Source organism: Coregonus clupeaformis, chromosome 25 (assembly GCF_020615455.1).
Source record: "Coregonus clupeaformis isolate EN_2021a chromosome 25, ASM2061545v1, whole genome shotgun sequence".
NCBI classification, from domain to species: Eukaryota; Metazoa; Chordata; class Actinopteri; order Salmoniformes; family Salmonidae; genus Coregonus; species Coregonus clupeaformis.
Genome location: NC_059216.1, coordinates 25,110,256 through 25,131,398, shown reverse-complemented (window position 1 = coordinate 25,131,398; position 21,143 = coordinate 25,110,256). Strand labels below are relative to the sequence as shown.

General features: G+C 41.3%; 1 protein-coding gene across 2 annotated transcripts in view; it reads right to left on the bottom strand.

Moving 5' to 3' along the window:
* Window positions 1-20,750, bottom strand: part of cdin1 (CDAN1 interacting nuclease 1) — a 105,319-nt gene extending 84,569 nt beyond the window's left edge. Inside the window, exons 1-2 of one of the 2 annotated variants that reach the window (XM_041847964.2) lie at window positions 20,533-20,750; window positions 1,058-1,176 (exon numbers count right to left, since the gene is read on the bottom strand). In XM_041847964.2, coding sequence (XP_041703898.1) covers window positions 1,058-1,158 — 101 coding nt within the window. In that variant the 5' untranslated portion in view covers window positions 1,159-1,176; window positions 20,533-20,750. Of the gene's footprint in view, window positions 1-1,057; window positions 1,177-1,419; window positions 1,451-20,532 lie in introns of those variants that run through there. The other variant, XM_041847963.2, reaches the window with a different exon arrangement.
* Between the last annotated feature and the right edge of the window lie 393 nt (window positions 20,751-21,143).

Below are 21,143 nucleotides of genomic sequence, written 5' to 3'. Positions count from 1 at the left end.
TTTTGTTCAGTGTAGTATGAGATATTAGTTTTGGTATGGTATGTATTCATTTATGGATGTCCAGCATCCATTTCATATGATATGTAAAATATTACAATTCGTTTGATATGTTATGGATTGCAATTCGTACAATATGTTACGAATTTCCAAAACGTATTCACATTTTATTGTGCTAATGTTAGCTAGGTGGCTAACGTTAGCTACCACTAGGGGTTAGGGTTAAGGTTAGGGTTAGGGGAAGGGTTAGCTAAAAGGGTTTGGGGAAGGGTTTGCTAAAAAGGTTAAGGTTATGGGAAGGGTTAGTTAACATGTTACAGTAAGTAGTTGCAAAGTAGCTAAAAAGTATAAGTGGTTGCTAATTAGCTAAAATGGTAAAGTTATCCATGATGGGACTTGAACACACAACCTTTGGAGTTGCTAGACGTTCGCGTTATACGCCCACCAAACCACCCTCCTTTCGCTTTTGTCTTAAGTAACTAATCTTATGTAACCATACCAAAGGTAACGTATCATTAATTTGAGGTCCCGGATTTTCGTTTACTATGTTACATCTAGTCTAGAACAAACTCCCTCACGACGCCAGGACAGCAGAGTCACTCACCACCTTCCGGAGACATTTGAAACCCCACCTCTTTAAGAAATACCTGGGATAGGATAAAGTAATCCTTCTACCCCCCCACAAAAAAAAACATTGTAAAGTGGTTATCCCACTGGCTATAAGGTGAATGCACCAATCTCTAAGTCGCTCTGGATAAGAGCGTCTGCTAAATGACGTAAATGTAGTCTATGAGACCAGTTTGTAGCACTACCTAGCCTGTTTGCTAGTACTTACATGAGGGCGAAGCTTGCGTGGCTATCCGAATGATCGTGTCACGTGGAAATCCCGTTAGCTGTGGAATGTGCCCAAAAGCTCGTAACAGCTTCGAGCTACAAAATTATGCAGGGATAGCCTCATACAGTAGGACAACTAGCATCAAGGACATAGCAAAAGTTGATGACAATATAAACAGGGTAAACTATTCGAACATTGAAACATGCATTATTTAGCATCACTTACTTTGGAAATCTTTCCCTCAGTATCTTCATACACTGACGCGTGGGTCTCAAATGTTCGGTGCATTTCACTATCTCCTTGTACTCAGCTCGAGACAGCCTCATTTTTTATCATCTGCGTGGCTAAACAAATAGAAGACAAGACAACAATCAAAAACATGCACGTTGTGATATCAGCTAGCAATGGCTAAGTCAGATGTGAAATTGCTAACTAACGTTAGTGTTAGCTGTTTAGCTACCCATGTTGTTCAGCGTATCAAACTCTTTCAATTCGGTCACATAAACGATAGTAAATAGTCCGCTAGTTTAATAATAGCTACTGCATGCAATGCTAAGTTAATAATACAGAAAAACAATGTTAATTACCATAAACGTAAGGAGCACAAGACACTTCCTGGTTTCTTACCGCGAGAAAGTTAAAACACCTACGTCAGTATGAAAAGCACTCCGATTGGTCTATATCGCAGGAGCTGAGTATATCGGCAAGGGATAGGCTCGCTACAGTCTTTGCTACAATATCAACAATCAAACCTAAAAGATTTGGATAACTTTCTTTGACACATTTGGAAAAGATCACCTGTAATATCATAGCAATACATTATCATAGGTAGGGAATGCATACAGTCGGACAAATTATGCTGCATTCAAGACCAGTGCATGGTACTCTTTCATTATAATGCATTATATAGACTAGTAGCCTAAAAAATAAATGAAACCCTACAGCAAAATAAAAAATGAATTTCTGATAAAGAAAAAACTATTTTGTATCTTTTTTTTCCCTGATAGCCTACAATAGCTGAATTGAAAGGGAGAGCATACTTTTTTTTAAACTATAGAAAAATACATTCACTTTGAATGTTTTTCACAAGAATGACAACCTGAATCATTTTTATGATTACCTGGAAATTAAACTATAGATTACAACTGTTATGCCTATTATAAACTGATGTCTGTAAGTAGTAGAGTTGTACACATTGTGTTACCCCCCCAAGCATAGCCAGGTATCAACACCTTCCAAAACCTCCTGTAGCTCAGTTGGTAGAGCATGGTGCTTGCAACGCCAGGGTTGTGGGTTTGATTCCCACGGGGGGCCAGTATGAAAAATGTATGCACTCACTAACTGTAAGTCGCTCTGGATAAGAGCGTCTGCTAAATGACAAAAAAAAAAAACCTGTAATCCTATTTTTTCTGCCAAATGATGATTTAAAGGGATTTGGAATTAAAGACAGACGATCTGGATGTATTTTTAGACATTAATACAAAGTGGATTCCTTTTAACTGCAAAACCCCAGCGACATCCCAAGCTGTCCCTCCCCACTGACTCCAGATCAGGTTCCATATGGAGTAGTTTAGAAAACTTTAGTCTTTAAAAGTAGTCTTTGGTTGGGGCACGCTTTGGCTCTCATGAATTCTGGAGGGAAAGTGTAACAAGTTAGAGTAGGTACTGTGGGGCAGGCAGGCATCATTTATTGATGTGTTATATCTCCTTTCATTTGAACTCTTCATAGTTTATACTCCAAATGTCCGTGGCAGGAACACTTAGCTGGGATTGTGAATAATGATATACTAGACTAGATTTGTAAAAGCAGGGTATTGAGCTTAGTGCATAAGTGTGTGCCTGAAGTGAATTGCCCTCTTTATTTGGGGACACAAGCCTACATAAAGAATAAAGTATTCAGCCTATTATTTTACTGCAAATATACTCATCATTCTCAAAATGTAATATCATATGAGTACAGACATAATTTATGGCAAAAATATAATATAAGTATTTAAAACCAGCGGTACTCTGGTTTTAGTGAAGTTGTGGCTAGGCCTAATTGTATTTGACTATGTTGTATAAAGGTCTACTTTATCAGATCAATATATATATATATATTTTTTTTCTTTACAATGGTCTTATTGTGTAATTACTCTCTGAGCGGTGCTAAATCACAGTCTGGACTAATATAATCTCTCTCACACACACACACCCTTCATTTACAGGTACCTTGTAGAAGGAAAGCCAGCTACAGCAGTATAACCGAGTCATTTCTATGGTGAGTTTGACTTTTTATTAATTTTTGTACAATAGGCAAATGTTTTATTTTTTGTTACCCTAGAATGGTCTGGAGCTTAAAAGATAATAAAACATTTAATAGCTTGATTTAAATCTCTAAATCACAATAAATGATAAAAGAAAACAAATTGATCCACCTATTTTTCTTTCATATTGTATTGTAGAATCATATGATTATATCGATACTTTTGTCATAATGTGTCATATTTTATCATAACATCACTACACCTCCAGCACATGGCAGTAGCACATTGTATGAATGAACATGATTTTCCCTTTACGGCAAACACAAAGGTGTGACCTGACCTGCGGTGTATCAAAAATAAAGCTGCATTGTTGTGGGGCAGTGTAGTATGATGGCTATGATGAGCCCCGGTCCAGGGGATGTGTGCACCAGCCTGGTCTCGGAGACTAAAAGGGCTCAGTGCACCGTGATGTGCTACAAAAGGGAGCAGTGTACTGGGATTAGTATGAGGAGATAAAATCAGGGCCTCTGAGGCAGTCTCGTCTGATTGGCATAAAAGGCTGAGGTCAGGGGCGGCTGGAGAAATTTACCCATCTAGGTATCAAAGGATCAGGGTTTTTTGGTGGGGAACAGCATGTGTAATAGGTAGTATAAAGGATCAATGTAATGTGATGGTATAAAAATATCAAAATCAGGAAGAGGTTGGGAAGGCAGTGTACTGTAATGGCTCCAAAGGCTGGGATCAGAGGTTGCAGGGGAAGGGGAGGCAGGGGAAGGGGAGGGGGGAGCACAGAGCAGTTCTGTGTGCTTGGATGTATGTACAGTGTGTGTGTGCGTGTGTTAGTCTGTGTGCTCATGTTTGTGTGTATGTCTCACACAGTGAGAGCCACAGCAGCCTGCGAAGGGAGCTGGAAGGGGAGGGAGATAGAGGAGCGAGGGATAGAGAGAAGAGAGAGGGGATGCAGGGAAGAGAGGAGAGGAGGGCTTTGGAGGCAGTGTGTAAACAGGGCAGCGGTACACACAGTGCCGTTAACCAGCTGTGAAGCCTGCTCACAGTGGGAGATGAATTTACAAAGGATGTTTCCCTCTGATATTCAAGAGACGCTGCACTGATCTCTGCTCCACTGCTCTCAGCACACCATTGTAGTGCTAAGCACCGTCCTAGTAATGGCACTTAGCTATACACCGTAATGCCTGGGAAACATTTACATTCTGCTAGTAGCGGACAGAGAGCTTGTCTCAGTGTGTGTGTGTGTGTGTGTGTGTGTGTGTGTGTGTGCGCGTGCGTGCGTGCGTGAGAAAGACAGAGAGAGATAGAGAGAGAGAGAGAAAGTAATCATGCTTCTTTATTGATTCTATCAATGCATAACTGTTTAATCCTGAGGAGGATTTGTGAGCTTGTTTAATTTCCCTTACACATCATGCTCTGTTTAAGGAAATTGCACTCTCCCCCTGTCTCCTCACACATTGGACCTTACCATCTTCAATGATATCATATCACTCGCCATACGAGGTACAATTTTGTAATAGAATACTAGCAGCCATATTGTTATAATCTTTCATTTTTTTCCACTGTTTGCACAGTCAGTGACTTCACTTCTCTCCACCACAGAATTTCTCTCCAATCATCAGGGAGTCTAGGTTTCTTAGCTCTAAAAAATCACAGTTTAAACGTGAGGCAAGCCATAACCAGGAAATGCCTGTAGTATTAGAAAGGTATCATATTCGTGCGTTTGGAAAAAACGTCCCCCCTAACAGCATGACTGCCCCTGAAAATCCCACATCCATATTTTACATCAAGGAAGACAAGACATGTGTTTTGCTGGTGCTTTCAAAGCTGTTTCTTTCATTTATTTTATTATCCTTTAATGAATTTAATTAGGGGGCAAGTAATTAAATGCAATTGTGCTCACAACACTCTCCCTCTCAGTCTCCTTGTAAATTGCTCTAAACAACGTGTGGTTTGATCACATTTAGTGCATTAATAGGGGATAGATAATATTTGGGGATTGTATTTCACACTAAACGGCTGCACAAGGAAACAAAGGCTCTAGTAGCCTAGGCTCATTAATCATAGTCAACGGGCTGCCCGGGTTCAATTTGCATGACGGAGGTGGCAGCACATGCTGCAGTTGGGCCCCGGTTGCTGGATCTGCCTCGATTTGGCCAAACCGTTAAAGTCACGTCAATCATGGATAACCCAGTAATTCCCTGTCTGAGGAAAGGGAGAGTGGGCCCTGAGACAAACACACACAAACACACAAACACACGAACAAACACACCCTGGCCCCTCAACTACTGATTTCAGCTAATTAAACTGACACCGATAAGTTTAGAAATGAAAGCAGGTATGGATTTATTATCAACTGAGAAACCAAAATATATAATGCCTACTGAGTCTTTTTATATTAGGAATAATGCTCTCTGTACTAGATGTCAACTAACAGCACAGTGAGATTTTAAGTATATTGAAATGGGAGTTTATTTGTACAAATATCTACAGCGATTTGTGGGTATATTGTGTTCAATAAATACCATATGTATAGTCAGCTCAGTAAAATATGAACCCAACTTTTTAACTCTGGGATAATAAATCCCATCCAACCTTATTTTCTACTCTTTTGTCTATAAAAACGTATTATTTTATCTCCCTTGGATTTTTGTCAGTGTGAGCTTTACTGTTCTGGCCCTCACAAAGCCATTTTAACTGCAGATAATTGGGTTCAATTGTGATGCAGTGTGAGGTTCAAAATGAAGCACATTTCCACAAAGCTCTAATCTCACCACTGGCTCCATTCGCTGAATTCTAATTATCTCGTCATGAACTAAAAAAAAAGAGACAATGTTTTAATGGCTTTTTAACTCCATGAGAATCGTTGGTGTGTGTGTATGAGTGTGTGCTTTTTGTCCCCCGCTTAGAGAAAGTGTGTGTGGGATGAGGGGGTGGGGGGGTGGGGGGGGTGGGCTTGCGAATGCGGCTTGTGTCTGGTGTGCCTCTCTACCTCTGCAGCTGAGCGAGGCTCATGCTGTGTTCTCTCTCTCCCATTCCTAATATCCTGGAGGCATTTTTCTCATTATCAAGTATTGTTTGATGTCTTTGTTTCTTGATGATTAACCGTGGTCACCAAACACTGGTCTGGATTGTTTAAAATGTAATTTTCGGCTCTGAAGTGCCTGCAGAGTGGCTGACTGGTGGGGACACCCATATTTTATGGATGCTACTTTTAATTGCTAAAATGCAAAAGGACACATTTAAAACACTGTGAATTCTCCTGTGGTGCTGATATGATTTTACTAAAGGCATTACTATGTACAGTTGCATGGTGGTGGTGTGGTAAATTAGTATATCACTGTGTTGTTTACCATTAAAGATAGATGCAGGAAGTAATTATTTATTATTTATTCTCATAAAAGGTTTTCTACTGCATACAATGCCATGCAGATGTTATTCATACTACAGATGGACTATAAAAATATACAATTATTCCTTGTAGTTTGATTAAGGTGAGTTATGTCCCCTGTTTTGTGTCAAAATATGCTATTAGACCTTGAACATGTCCACAGTATAATTTGTATGAATACATACACATATAGTGGTAATTTGAAAATGCAAGGGGGACAGATAGCTTGCTTAAAGGAATATATGATTTATGATATTATTGACATTGTAAGCAAACAAATAGGGAAACAACACTCTGCTCTAATGTCAGCATGTCAAAACTATATTGAATAGTTGAAATATCTCTGTATCCGGGGCTGAATAGCGGCTATTGTATCTGTCTAATGACATTAGCCTCTGAAATTTGGAATGAAAGAGAAATGGCAGATATGAACAGTACCATTGTCTGCCATCTTATTTAAACAAATCGCAAGAGCAATGAGAGAGAAGAGAGAAAAGAGAGAGAGAGACAGAGAGAAGGAGGAGAGAGCAGAGAGAGAGAGAAAGAGAGGGCTCTGTAAATGAAAGGTTATGCTTTGCCCCGTGTGTTTGTATTGTCAATAACTGAAGAAGGCTGTCAAGAAAGTGCAGAGATAAAGGTCAATAACTCTGACAAATATGTTTGTATTTGTACACTCCCGCTGATAGCACGCTAGGCAAACGTCTGGGGCCGCTGCTGACACTCCACAACAATAACACAAATACTCAGTCTAGCACCAGAATAGTCATTATTCCTGCTGAAAATGAGAGGGAATGAGAGGGAACCCTAGCACATGGTTCAAACACCAGCCACAATGTCAGTCAAACTTGTCACATGAAAATGAAACACCATAGGAGGATATTTGAAAAGGTGACAATGAAGTGCAAACAGCAGAAGTATTATGCTGCTGGATGAATCTCATATTTGTATTTCCATCCTTGAATAAATATGGTTGTTAATGTGTTCCTCTGAGAGGAAATGTAAATGTTCCTGGGTTTTTAAACTCTCATTGAGGTATAAATTGTGGACTAAATCTATGCACTTTTTTCATGGACTGTTTTCTCTGTATTTTTATGCTTACACAGTAGTTGAATGCTATATTTACTGTAGCCTAAGTTTACTATTTATGAGTCTAATAACAAATGCATTAAATGGTCAGGTGGGGTGAGATGATAATTTGTTGGTACTAAGAAGGGAAAGTACACACTGTATAAACATATTTATTTGTTTCATTTTTGCTTTACCAAAGGTTAAGTTCAAATTTCTTAATTTATTCATAACTCTCTTATTAGAGTTGAAGTTTTATTTTCCTCAGCCATTTAGTGTATCTCTCCGTGGTCTTGAGTGCAATAAATGTGCAATTAACAGACGTTACTAATTCATGAGGAGCATTGTGAAAGTAACGAAGGCTATAACTATGGACGTCACTGGTGAATATTGCTCTGTGTTTAATTACTGGAGGAGGAGGCTTGTTTAGTGTATGTGCTTGGTTGCTATAGCAACCATTTTATCTGGTGATGGAGGTAAACGGAGGTGTTAACTCTCATAGTTAACCCAGTTACAAACAGGACAACTTTCCCTTTTTAAGACACACACAAAATGGAGACAGTAGCTTGTCTGTCTGTGAGATTGTGTACAGTATAAATGTGGGGGATTGTATGGGATGCATTTATCTTGGTCCATTTATATAGTTCAGGAGTATGTATTTCAGTGTCACTTAAACTTTCTCTACCTATGCCAGTGACGAGTTTGCACCATAATTTAGAAGGATAATTTTTTATATTATAGAATAACATGGAAATCTTTGTGGGATATGTATATTACATCAAGATGGGTCTGTTTCTAGAGGAAATTGAATTAAGTAAAGTTATAAATCATTCCTGTAGCAAGTTTCTCATCTACACTACAGTGTAACATAAGGCTTGTATAGAGTATTCATTACAGCAAGCTAAAAGCTGTTTTCTGGGGAATAACAGACAGAGCAAAACTCCACATTTGCTAATGTTTTCCCCATTGTTGTGAGCAGGTACATAATGTAAAAATGTACTTTTAGTGGGTATATTAATTCCATGCGGGAAAGTGGATAATTTTCCCTCTCTCTCGTCTGTTTGTTTGTTGGCCATAGTGCTGTGGTTTACATTTCATGTGATTATGTAAATGTAGAGCTGTTCCTGTGCATTACGGGCCAACGCATTGTCAAGATCTTTTGTAAAGCAGTCAAGTAGCTGTTTCAGAATTATTTTATTATCTGAGAGTGCAACAAAGAAAGTCTTTTGTTCACAGGGTTCCTGCTGCACACGCCACTCCTCCCGTTCGTGACTTACTAGTGTCCCCTAGTGGTGGTGGACTCTCTCTCTCCTTCTCCCTCTCCCTCTCTCTCTCCCTCCTTCAGTTCTATCAGCCCTCCACTCTCTATTCACCTGCTTCTCTCTCGCCCTCTGTGTGTATTCTCCATGGCTTATCATACTCAAACATTTAAAGCGCTTATTTGTTGTATTGTATGACAGAGGGCTCCAATTATGCATGGCTGTGTCCACAATGGCTTGGCTTTCAATGGCGGGCTTAAACAGTGTCAACAAAAACAGGAACCTGATGTTTTGTGGCCATTGTGAGGCTGGAACTCGTGTCAATAAGGCATTGTTTCCCCTGAGTGCCACACCGAAACTGCGGTGAGAATGTTATCAGACCTGTAGAATAGGGTGTGCTGATAATTGTGCTAAAATGTAAGTATGATTGTTTGTACAAGCCCAGTGCAAATGTATACATGGGGAACGGCCCAAGAAACCACCTCACTCACCTCCATAGGTGGAAACATACAAGAGTTTAAAAAATTATGAATCAATTGTGCAGTTGTTTGCTTTACTAACGCTTCTCTGATTATTGGGATTATTTGGAAAATCCAAGACAGCCATTTCTTTATTAGCAAGTATACTGTATGTGTGGTTGTACTCTATTCTTCCTATCAGAAATGTCGGCTAACATACCCCCACTATCTACACTAATAGTATGCATTTTTATACTCTTTGTTTTTGTTTCTCTGATCACTGCTATTTTACCCTTAATTGGAGTGATTACCTGGGATTGGTGTAGTAAATGATGGGGTTAAAGGGTCAATCTCCACTGGCAGGACGGCATGGCCACGGTCCCACAGAGGGAAGTGACTCATGTCAAATGACCAATTATACAGGTTATAGTGGATGGCATCCTTGTCTCCAGTGCCCCGTGCCTCCAGGGACGGCCCTCCAACCAGAGGCCTATCACTCAAACCCCAACCACATTCATTCATTAGCCAGCTAAGACGCCGTTCAATTATTAATTACGGTGTCCGCTGGATTATTTATCTTAGTATTTTGGATTTATGTATCAAAGTGTAATTATGTTCTCTGTGATTTGGTGTGTTTTATTGATAAAGTGTAAATTGTAGCGCAGGTGAACAAAAACGATTTATAGCTGAAAATATTAGGGGATTTTATTTGTATTTACAGTACTTGACTTGGATTTAATTCAGTTAGTAGGGAAGATATTAGTAGTGTTATTACTCAAAGTATATTAGCTAGATTTGATTTAATTGAATAGAAACAATTTCAAGAGTATACTTATGGAAAAGTGTTGTCTTTGCTCACCCTCTATTTTTAAACCACATCTGAAGTACGGTAGAGTAGAGCACAGAGGCTGTTGCGGTATACTGTATCTCAGTGATTTATGGGTAAAATATGCTCATCACCTTTAATGTATTTTCTCTGCCAGTCATTCACACACAGCCCTGTGTTTGGAACAATGTTGTACTCACCTCTTTTTTCTCGCCTGGCCAACAACACCTACAAAATCCACACACACCACTCTGTAAAATCCTTTTATTGGAATGTTAAAAATCCCTCAGGGGATTTTTTGAGAAACCTTTTGTATCACGGCTAAACTGAGGGACTGGCTGGCTAGCCTTGGCCGAGGTAGTGAACACATACCCATACCAACCTGTTGGAAGCTACACAAACCCATATCAACCTGGTGGTTGCTTCACAAACCCATATCAACCTGTTATTTTTCTCACCTAGTGGATCTCTACACACACTGTTTTTAGAATTATAGGCAATTAAAAACTGCTACACCTTTGTGACCTTTGATTGATAAACTTGATGTAATGGTAATTGTATTTCCTATTTTCTGAATTTGTGGAGCCTTCAGGGTCATATGTGCTTGGTGTTTACCTAGCTAAACTCTTGTCATTATTCTGATTAAATAAAAAAGATGAAGTGTGAAGTGTCCAGGACTTGTCATCTGGCAGACATCCTAATATTTGACGACAGCTACCTAGTAAAGAAACAAAAAAGTATATAATTGAATTTGTATGAAGCTCAGTAGTGTAGATATAAGCCCTATTGTCATGAATAGCTGGAGGTGATGGTGCTGACCTATTTAATATAAAAAGAGACAGACTATCATTGTGACAGATTGTTGATATGCTCTTCACAGAAAGAGGATATCCAGCAATTATATAAATAATGATTACTACATAATGCATCAGATTTGACCCCTGTGTCAGTCACCTGTTACTGTCTGAAGGGCTAGGGCAGTCTGAGAGGACTAAGACTATGCATTAGCAAACACAGATTGATTGTTGTTAAGGAGATTAGCACTCTATTTCAACACACACACACACAGAGAGAGAGAGCTCACCTCCAACCTCAAAGTGCTGTTCAAAGCCACATATATCATTCAGCCATGAAGATAGGCTGCGTAAATACATCCAGCAAACAATAACTTTTGAAGTACTTTAAATGCATTGCATAAAATTCAGTGTAAGTGTGTGTGCGTGTGTGTGTGCTCGTGCGTTTATCACAGGACCCCTTTTTTTATACTTCTATTTACATTTATTTTTATTTCCATCATACAAGCTTCTGCGAGATGTTGTATATACTGTAGCTCTGCTGTGTTTAAAACGCTGCCCTTGACAAGGAAGTATCACACATCACTAAAGGACGCACATAACACAGTGATCAGAAAAAAGCACTCTGGCACACAGTCGCAAGTCTCAAACAGAGATCTGATTGGCCCAAACCTTACCATGTCCCTCTTTACGTAAACCAACACCTGCAGGTGTAAGCGCAATATGCAAGTGTCGCCAAGTGTTGTCACACAACGTCACCCATTCACAGGTTATAGAGTTTCATTGAAAATATTGACACGCCCATAACTTTATTTTCCAAAGTCATATTGAAGGATAAATATTATGACGGGTTGACAGAAACCAGGCCTTAGTCAAGCACTTCACCTTTGAGTCAATGCAGGTAGTCACACATGATGCAATGACAGCTCTCAGAGATGCTGAGGGGAAATGTATAAATTCGACATGTGAAGGGTCTATTCATTCGGTAACAAGTTTGTATTGGAAAATCCTCACATATTTGTTTTGGATCAAAGTAACCCACATCTAGTCAAATCCTCCAATAGTAACTAATGGAAACAGTCTGTACTCTTCATTTCACAATTCTGCATACACCTTGTTAATTCTAACAGATTACATTTTTTTTGTGAATCCCTTTTTTTCTCAGGTGTATGCTGCATTTGTAGAGCAAACTCTACCAAGAATGTGCCTAATTTATTAGAGTAAGGAGGAGATTCATATCTGTTCTAGTTATGGAGAAGTCGGGTCCATTGGGAGGCCAAAATTACTGTTTATGGTCGGCCTGAGAATGCCTGAGCAGATGATGAAGCACCTGCCCCAATGTTTCTCCCTGTCTGTTCCATTCTGTTCTGTCTGTCTGTCTGCTCTCCTCCCTTCATTCTCCCTTTCTCTCTCTCTCTCTCTCCCCATCTCTCTCTCTCTCTCTCTCTCTCTCTCTCTCTCTCTCTCTCTCTCTCTCTCTCTCTCTCTCTCTCTCTCTCTCTCTCTCCCCTCTCTCTCTCGCTCCTCCCTCTCTCTGCTCCCTCTCACCAGTGTCACATCTCCAGTCACTGTGATGGTCAGCATTTAACAACCATTCCAACTCCTCTCCCCCGAGTGTATCTATCTACTTATTCTATCTACCACTGAGCGCCATGGTTTTTCTGCAGGCGGGATAGACGAGCATACGGTGCACTGGAGAACAGAACTGTGGTCAGGTTTTGTTTATGATCAGGAAAGGCAATATCGAGATTGTTTCGGAGTAGTGTCATCACATGAAATGTATCGCTGTCACTGGAATGTTTTATGTCTGGGCCCTGAGCTGAAGCCATTTTAGGAAACAGAAAATATAATATCGTATGACCTCTACTGATATAAAAGTAAACTATGGGTTATAAATCCAATGCACAGCCACATCTTCGGGTGCTTCTGGGAGATAGAAGACACCATCAGGCAGGATTCGAGCAGTAGGACCAGTAAAATCCAGAAACACTGATTCTCACACTGTAGTCGTTACTGTCTGGCACTGCTTTTAGAAAATATAAATGTAATGTAGGCCATAATGCAACAGTTCTTGTAATTAGTTGGGACATGCACATGCATCCTACATTTTCTTTTGAAAATTAAGGCAAATTACTGTACATGAAATCAAAAATGTTTGTAGTGCAACATAGAGTGTATCTGATATGTGTTATGATATACTCTCTATATTAATATCAGCAGCTGATCCTATTTTCAGATGCTGACATAATGAGATAGTTTCCAACATGGCTGACCTTGAGAACAGGAAGGCACCTGTGCTTGCACCTGGCCCTGGACTGAAAAATATATTAGAGAGGACAACCTAAGCATCGTACAAAAAATATGTGAACTTAACAAAACCATTAAAAAAAATGTATCTTCTGCATAGTTTGTGTAGTTTAGTGTAGGTGTTGTTTTTTTATGCTGACTATAGATACAAGGCAAACTACAAATATTTCATTTTGTTCTTAAGGTAGTTGGGCAACAAGTTAAGAACAAGTCCACCACTGAGAGCTGGTGCATATGGCAAGAAAGGAGCAGCTACTACTAACTTCAGCCAGTTCCTGTATTTCAACTTTCAAAGGCTAGAATTTAATTTATCTGCACAACGGGAAGCACATCTAAATTTGGGGGGACTCGTAATTTATATTTCCGGCTGTAAAACATTGCAAAAAAAGTTAGATAAATCTCCTGTGACATTGTTTATTATTTGTTATGATGTTTGAGATTTAAATCAAATGCTGACTGATCCTTCGCCCCATGCACTATTTCCACTCCACAATCTCTCATATTACTAACAGAGCTGATGTGCTCTCTAGTCAATGGGTCGTATGTCCTATCATTTTGAATCTCCTATGAATCTGCACCTGTTACTAAATGTCAGTTGTTAAACAGACAAACACTAATAATACCCAGAGCAGAGTTTTTCTGGGTGAGCCTAGTCGTGGCACCACCTCATCCATCAATGTTCCTAATGAGAGTTAGCACTGACAAGTCAGCTGAGGCATCCTGGGTGGCATTGTCTTATTTTTCATGCTCACTATGCTAACCAAGAGCAGTGGTAAGCTAAAGTGGGAGGGACATTAGTGTGTGTGTGCTCGTGCGTGTGTGTGTGTGTGAGGGGTCCCGTTCAATGTCCCCATTAGCCTAACGGAACATGCATAGCATTACTGTCATTTTAGTGTTGGAGACGTTAATCAAAACCAACACCATTAAGTGGAGAGTTGGTTAATCTGTGTGCTGTTTTCAATGTCCTCATTAATAATGTGACGAACAGACCAGGGAAAGTTGACAAACTAATGAGGTGTCACAGGTCATTTAGACCAATCAGACTCCACCACAGGACATTAACCAAACAATGACAGCACAGCCACTACACTAGAGCACCACTGCTTCAGCATGTGTCAGACAACAACAACGGCAACAACAATCCTTACATGAACTAAACACCAGCCACTGACAGTAACAGTAACAGTAACAGGGAGGTCCTGCTATTTAGGATCCCTCTCCGTAGCCCTTGAAGCACGTGTTTATTTACTCTCTGAACCAAGTAACAATCCCAGCTGAAATGCTCTGGGTCTTGAAAATAACTTAATCCTCCTCCCGTTTATTTGAATTATAGATTATCCCCCCCCACCAGGGCTAAATTACTGAATCACCAGAAAGAGAGAGTGTTCGTCAGTCAGCATCAGGCTACTAGAGAGAGAGAGAGAGAGAGAGAGAGAGAGAGAGAGAGAGAGAGAGAGAGAGAGAGAGAGAGAGAGAGAGAGAGAGAGAGAGAGAGAGAGAGAGAGAGAGAGAGAGAGAGAGAGAGAGAGAGAGAGAGAGAGAGAGAGAGAGAGAGAGAGAGAGAGAGAGAGAGAGAGAGAGAGAGAGAGAGAGAGAGAGAGAGAGAGAGAGATAGATAGATAGATAGATAGATAGAGAGAGAGAGAGAGAGAGAGAGAGAGAGAGAGAGAGAGAGAGAGAGAGAGAGAGAGAGAGAGAGAGAGAGAGATAGAGAGAGAGAGAGAGAGTAGAAAGAGAAACAGTGGATGTGTTTAGCTGACAGATAGATCTACAGTTTCAGAAGCCGGGGCCTCGGCGCTGTGGGACAGATTTCATGCTCCGGACCGACGTCCCGCTATTCCCGCCAGGGATGAGCCAGAGTTTGGATTGGGCCCGGGAATCCCGGGGTGCCTGAGGGGATTTTTCAACACAGCATTAATGATGTCATTGGGATTTCCGCTGACATGTTTGAGGGATTAAGGCATAGGCCAGCCTTCCTGGTGACAGGGAGACAAGAGAGAGCTGCTCTGTGACTGTATATCTCTCTGACTGGGCCGGGTGGCTGGGCCGGGTGGCTGGGCCTGGTGTCTGGGCCTGGTGGCTGGTGGCTGGGCCTGGTGGCTAGGCCTGGGGGCTGGTGGCTGGGCCTGGGGGCTGGTGGCTGGGCCTGGTGGCTGGGCCTGGTGGCTGGTGGTTGGGCCTGGTGGCTGGGCCTGGGGCCTGGTGGCTGGGCCTGGTGGCTGGGCCTGGGGCCTGGTGGCTGGGCCTGGTGGTTGGGCCTGGGGCCTGGTGGCTGGGCCTGGTGGCTGAGCCTGGTGGCAGGGCCTGGTGGCTGGGCCTGGTGGCTGGGCCTTGTGGCTGGGCCTGGTTGCTGGGCCGGGTGTCTGGGCCTGGGCTCTGTGTAGGCCTTGGTTGGGTGTCTATGATGTGGGTAGTGGATGGACCAGCCATGGGTTTATTCAGTGGGGTGCAATATTTTGAGCTTTGCAGATAGAAATGCAAAGCACAGAAGATTATTCTGTCTCTTCTGTGCAGAAATTGTATATCTGAATGTTCTGTGTGATATTTTTTGAATAATCTTTCCGTCACTGACAATACCATTTATGTGATTTACGTGTAGGTCTATGTTTACCGTGTGTGAATGAACTGTGTATGGCTCGCGTAGACTGTACTGAGTTAGGAAAAGTATTGTTTTCACACAAAGAGAACAGAGATGACCCAACTCTAATAATATCTGGGTTATGAAGTCATCATTCATTTGACAGACAAGATGAATGATCTCAGAATATTGCAGATAACCATCTGTTTTCCCTCTGTGTGGGTATTATGTTGTGGTGATAGCACAGATACTGGACCTCCCGGGACACAGTCTTCATTTATTCATTTGTTATCCTATTTGAGATTTACACTTATTGACTTTGTAAAGAGCCCGGGTGGCAGTTTTAGAACTCATATCTGTGTTTTCCGATGTGTCAAAAATGAGAGAGACAACCATTGGTGGATAATGACACAGGAAGTGACTCTGTGACATCGGTAGCCTGGTGCTTTATAGAGCAGAAGGGGTGGTGACCATGTCTCAACTCTAACAGGAAAGGTGAAAATGTCCGTCTCACTCCTGTCAGTTTGTTATGTTTTAAACACAGACAGTTTTTGCCTCTCTCTCAGATCCATAATTCCATGCCATTAAAAATACTGGGAGCAGGAGGTGTCTGTGGGCTCTGAGGCAGTTGACGTTTCTACCTCTTGTTGCCCCCCCCACACACACACACACACACACATACTTTTCACAGGAAACTTTTGGCACGGTTTGAAAGCATAACGACTAGTTGCGGCCCTAAAACGATCATAAAGTCAATCATGTGCCAGGAATTACAGGGCAGTCTTCCTCAGTCGCTCCTTATTGCACATCCATGCCAGAGGTTCTGTGTGTATGCCCACCTACATTTTTACATTTTAGTCATTTAGCAGACGCTCTTATCCAGAGCGACGTACAGTTAGTGAGTGCATACATTTTCATACTGGTCCCCTGTGGGAAACGAACCCACAACCCTGGCGTTGCAAGCGCCATGCTCTACCAACTGAGCTACACGGGACACCTACACACCCATACTGTATTAAGGCCCCAAAAAAGGAAGACAGAACAGAACGATGACTTACAAAACAAGTTGTGAGGCCAAATTAGGATGTAGTGCGAATCAAAGGACTTTTGACACTTCTTTGTGAATAACTGCTAATGGAAAATGTAGGGGGGAATTATTAGCACTTCTGATTTGTATGCATGACAAGCCTTTTTCATCTCAAAGATTGCAAGACCCCACAAGGCCTTTAGATTACAGTACGTGCAAACATTTGCAATTATGATGAACTCTATAGTGCTTATCTCTAAAGGAACAGGTTCTTACTGACGGACAAGTAGACGTTTTAATGAAATAAACTGCTCTGAGCTGATGAAATAAAGATTGCTCCACCCCGGGGCACACTCAAATTAAATGATCAAGATGACTGCATGCATGCTGCTTCCATTAGCTCAGGTATGGTAATGGTTGGCCTAATCACACTGCACACGTTTCCTCTGCCTAGCTCTCAAAAGATGACAATATGAAGGGCCCATGGGTAAAAACAATAGTATTACATCATAATGAAGCCCCAGATCTCTAAAATTCTACTGATTTAACAGAGCCTGGTCCGTGGAGTTTCTGTCTTTCTGGTCTGAGGTCTGAGGAGATTGGAATGATGTGAAAACCATGTGCTGTCCCTAGGGACTAGGGGAGTAGACGGTGCGATGCTACGCGGTTTTATGCATCCAGATAAACATGGTGCTCTGCTCGGCTCGTTGGCCAGGCTGTCAGGAGCTTCTGGAAGGAGCCCAGAGTCATTTGCCTTAAAACAATGTTGATCTTGGGCAAGAGGGCACTGGGACTGGCAATGGGAAACACCTGTGTTGGGGTGAGGAGGCGGGAACGGCACGGCCGGGGAGAATTCCCAGTGTTCCAGAGAAAGGGGCTGGCTGGCGGGCGAAGGGAGGTAGGAGTAGCCGGAGGGGCCATTAGGTGTTGAAAGGTAGAAGTTTGAGGAATTTGGTCACAGTTCTGTCTCATTTGTTGCCCTGTAAACACACTGGGGTTGGAGCCACGAGCCAAAGTCTTAGTCATTTCCCTGGCCTGAAAGGATGTGCACAGTCAGGAATATGATGGGGGTGAGGCATGGGAACGTCATGGAAAGAAATGTAGTTCACTGCCAGACTAGACTACCTCCCTCTTTCCCGTGTTGTAAAACTTTTAAGGCAGTTAGGCTGAGTTGTTCAGTACTGTACCTCATCCAATATGATGATCATCATTTTGAAAAGTAATCTATCTGGATTTTGCCTATCTGATGGGATTGAATGCATAGAAATAGAATGAATAGAATGGAAGTCCACATTCAAGACAATGATTTGTCTGTTCTATTCATTCTATTTCTATGTATTTAATCCTATCCGATTGGCGAAATCCAGATACATACATTTTTATACTGTGCCATGATGATCTGAGTGAGAGCTTGGCTCTGAAATGTCAATAATGGACCAGATTGAGTCTATATCTGCATGTGGGGATCACTTTATTCAAGTCAGCTCAGCCAAGTAGACAAGTTACAATGCTCTGGTTTTCATATTATGACACTGTAGCTATATTTCAGTACTATTTTAAGTACTGCTCTGAAGAAAAGGGCCATTGTTATCTCAGGTTGATTTGTATTCTGAGATTTGGAAGAAGGGCTGTGTGGCTCAAAGATATTTTGATTAGAAACATTTGACTTGATAGCGAGCCCCCCAGCTTCAAAAGCTGCAGCGTTTGATATGAAAGTGAAATGAAAAAAGTAAAAAAAATATATATATATATATCTTTCTTGGAAAACGTATCTTTCATTTCAAATGGTGAGATGGAATGGATTGAGGCTTTACCCTTGCACTTAAAATCTGCTGAAAATCATCCATGTATTACTGCACACTAAGCATATAGATATGTCCTCTGTTAATGTGTCTGCTTGGAAAACAGTTGCAATACAGTTGTTTTGAAAACAGAAATAAATAACCTAACAATCCTTCTTCTATATTGAACTAATGACATACTGTCACTACATTGACATATCACGCATGTCCTCTAATTATTTGTCACGAAGAGTACCTCAGAATGACTACCAGCACATATTCATCCATCTCCACCTCCACCCAGCCCCAGCCTCCCACCTCTTCATTCATGTGTCAGTACTATCCTGTCTGCTGTTCCTATATCCTCAGGTACCTCCTGTCAATTACCCTGACACTGGCTTTTAATTCCACCATTTTCTACAGTGTAAGCATCCATCTCCACTGTCTCCAGCACAGTTAGACAGTACGGTGTTGGCCCACAACTGTCCAGCAGACAGGTTGTTGTAATATGAGAAGAGAATGCACTACTGAACCAGATGCTGTTTATTTTCAGTAATGTAGTGTAGACAAAATAATGCTTGACATTAATCTGATTTCTTCATTATATTTAGTACAATTCCAACTGTTTGAATCCACATCAAAATCAGTCATTGAAATGTGCTTTATTTCCATAGCGTAGTGCACGCTAGAGGTCTTCTATAGTCTGGACCCAAACAGACCCAAGGACAATCAGACCCAGACCCGAACGGACCCGAGAACAATCACACCCAAACCCGAATGGACCCGACAACAACCAGACCTAGACCCGACCCGTACCCTAACAGGGCCGGGTCTAGACCAGACCCGATTGGACCCAAGTGACAAAGAAATAATATTTATCAGCCACGTTGCTCTTCTGGTTAACAAATAGGTCTTTATAAATTGGATAGGCCTTCTATAAGTCAATAAATTCACATTATTAGCATCAAATAAATATGCTATAGGCTATGCAGACCCGAGGGAAAAGTTCGAATTTTGTACCCGGATCCGCTCGGGTACTGGGCCTCCCGTGAAGTCCTCTAGTACACACTAAATTGAGCAATTCACACAAACGCACGCTAATGCTATATTTTTCTGATAAGATGACATAATATACAGTATTTTCTTTAGATAGATATGCAGAGTACTGGGGAATCTACATATGCGATATATTAAGTGCCACTGAATGGCAACTAACCTAATCCATGTGGAACCATAGTCAGGAGCATAAATTAAACTCTGTGGTTGTTATGGTTTTTTCCTCATCGTGAAACAGTAACATCTCCAGAAAGGCCTATCTTTTTGGTGTGTGTATGCGTGTGCGTGCACGAGTGTGTGTGTTTGTGCTATCAATGTGCTATTGAGGAATACAGCTGTTGGAGGCTACATATTAAATATCATCCCCCTATCTGTGAATCAAGTCTGTGTAGAACTGCCATTGCTTTACAATACCTCTCTTCTTGGACTCATACGTAATTTTGAAATAATTTTGGGATCAGATGTCGGTTCTGCAGATAACATGCCAAAACTTTTTTGACCGAGTAATAATAATGTTTTCTCTTCTTTTCTTCCAATGCAATCCAACCATCTTTCTACCTGTCTCCCTTTCTCTCTCTCTCCTCCTCATCCCCTTCTCTTCTCTCCCATGTTGTCTCTCTCTGTGTCTAACAAAATTAATTACTGTATGTTTTAGTTTATGAACATGTCAGGCTGAGATGATGAATGGCTTGTAATATCAGAGGATTATAGATGTGGTGGAAGACAGTAGAGGACACACGCGCACACACACACACATACATACACACACACACACACACACACACACACACACACACACACACACACACACACACACACACACACACACACACACACACAGGAGAAACACACACCAGCCACTGGAGACATTCATCTATGGTTTCATATTTGATATTAACTTACTGTAGAAACGATCGTAGCCACAATGTCATTACTAGCGGTCCAGGGCCATAATGGAAGTGAACTTTACAAAGGTCTTCATAATTGCAGCATGGCTGAGCCTCCTCTGATAAGATGACATATTGGTTTGTACACTGGTCCCCTCATTACGCTGGCAGATGAAAAAGTAGCATTTCAGTGTAGTTTAATGAGCAGCATTGGAGTGAAGGTCATCTTAATAGGATTCAAGTCTGTGGCAGAGCAGAGCCAGAGGTAACATTCTAATGAGAAAGTAGCCTGATGCTGCCTGACCAACACTCTCTCTCTCTCTCTCTCTCTCTCTCTCTCTCTCTCTCTCTCTCTCTCTCTCTCTCTCTCTCTCTCTCTCTCTCTCTCTCGCTCTCTAGTAGCCTGATGCTGACTGACCAACACTCTCACACATGCATGTAGGGGGTGGAGATGCATATTTACCATATTTCAGCTCTACTTCTCAGGCTAGAGAGTATTTATTGAAAGCTACAGTTTATTAATTGCTTACTTATGGGTGGAGGGACATCAGAACCAGCAAGCACAAAGAATGAATGTTAAGTATCACACACACCAGCATAGCAGCATAGCAAGGACAGTGTAAGTGT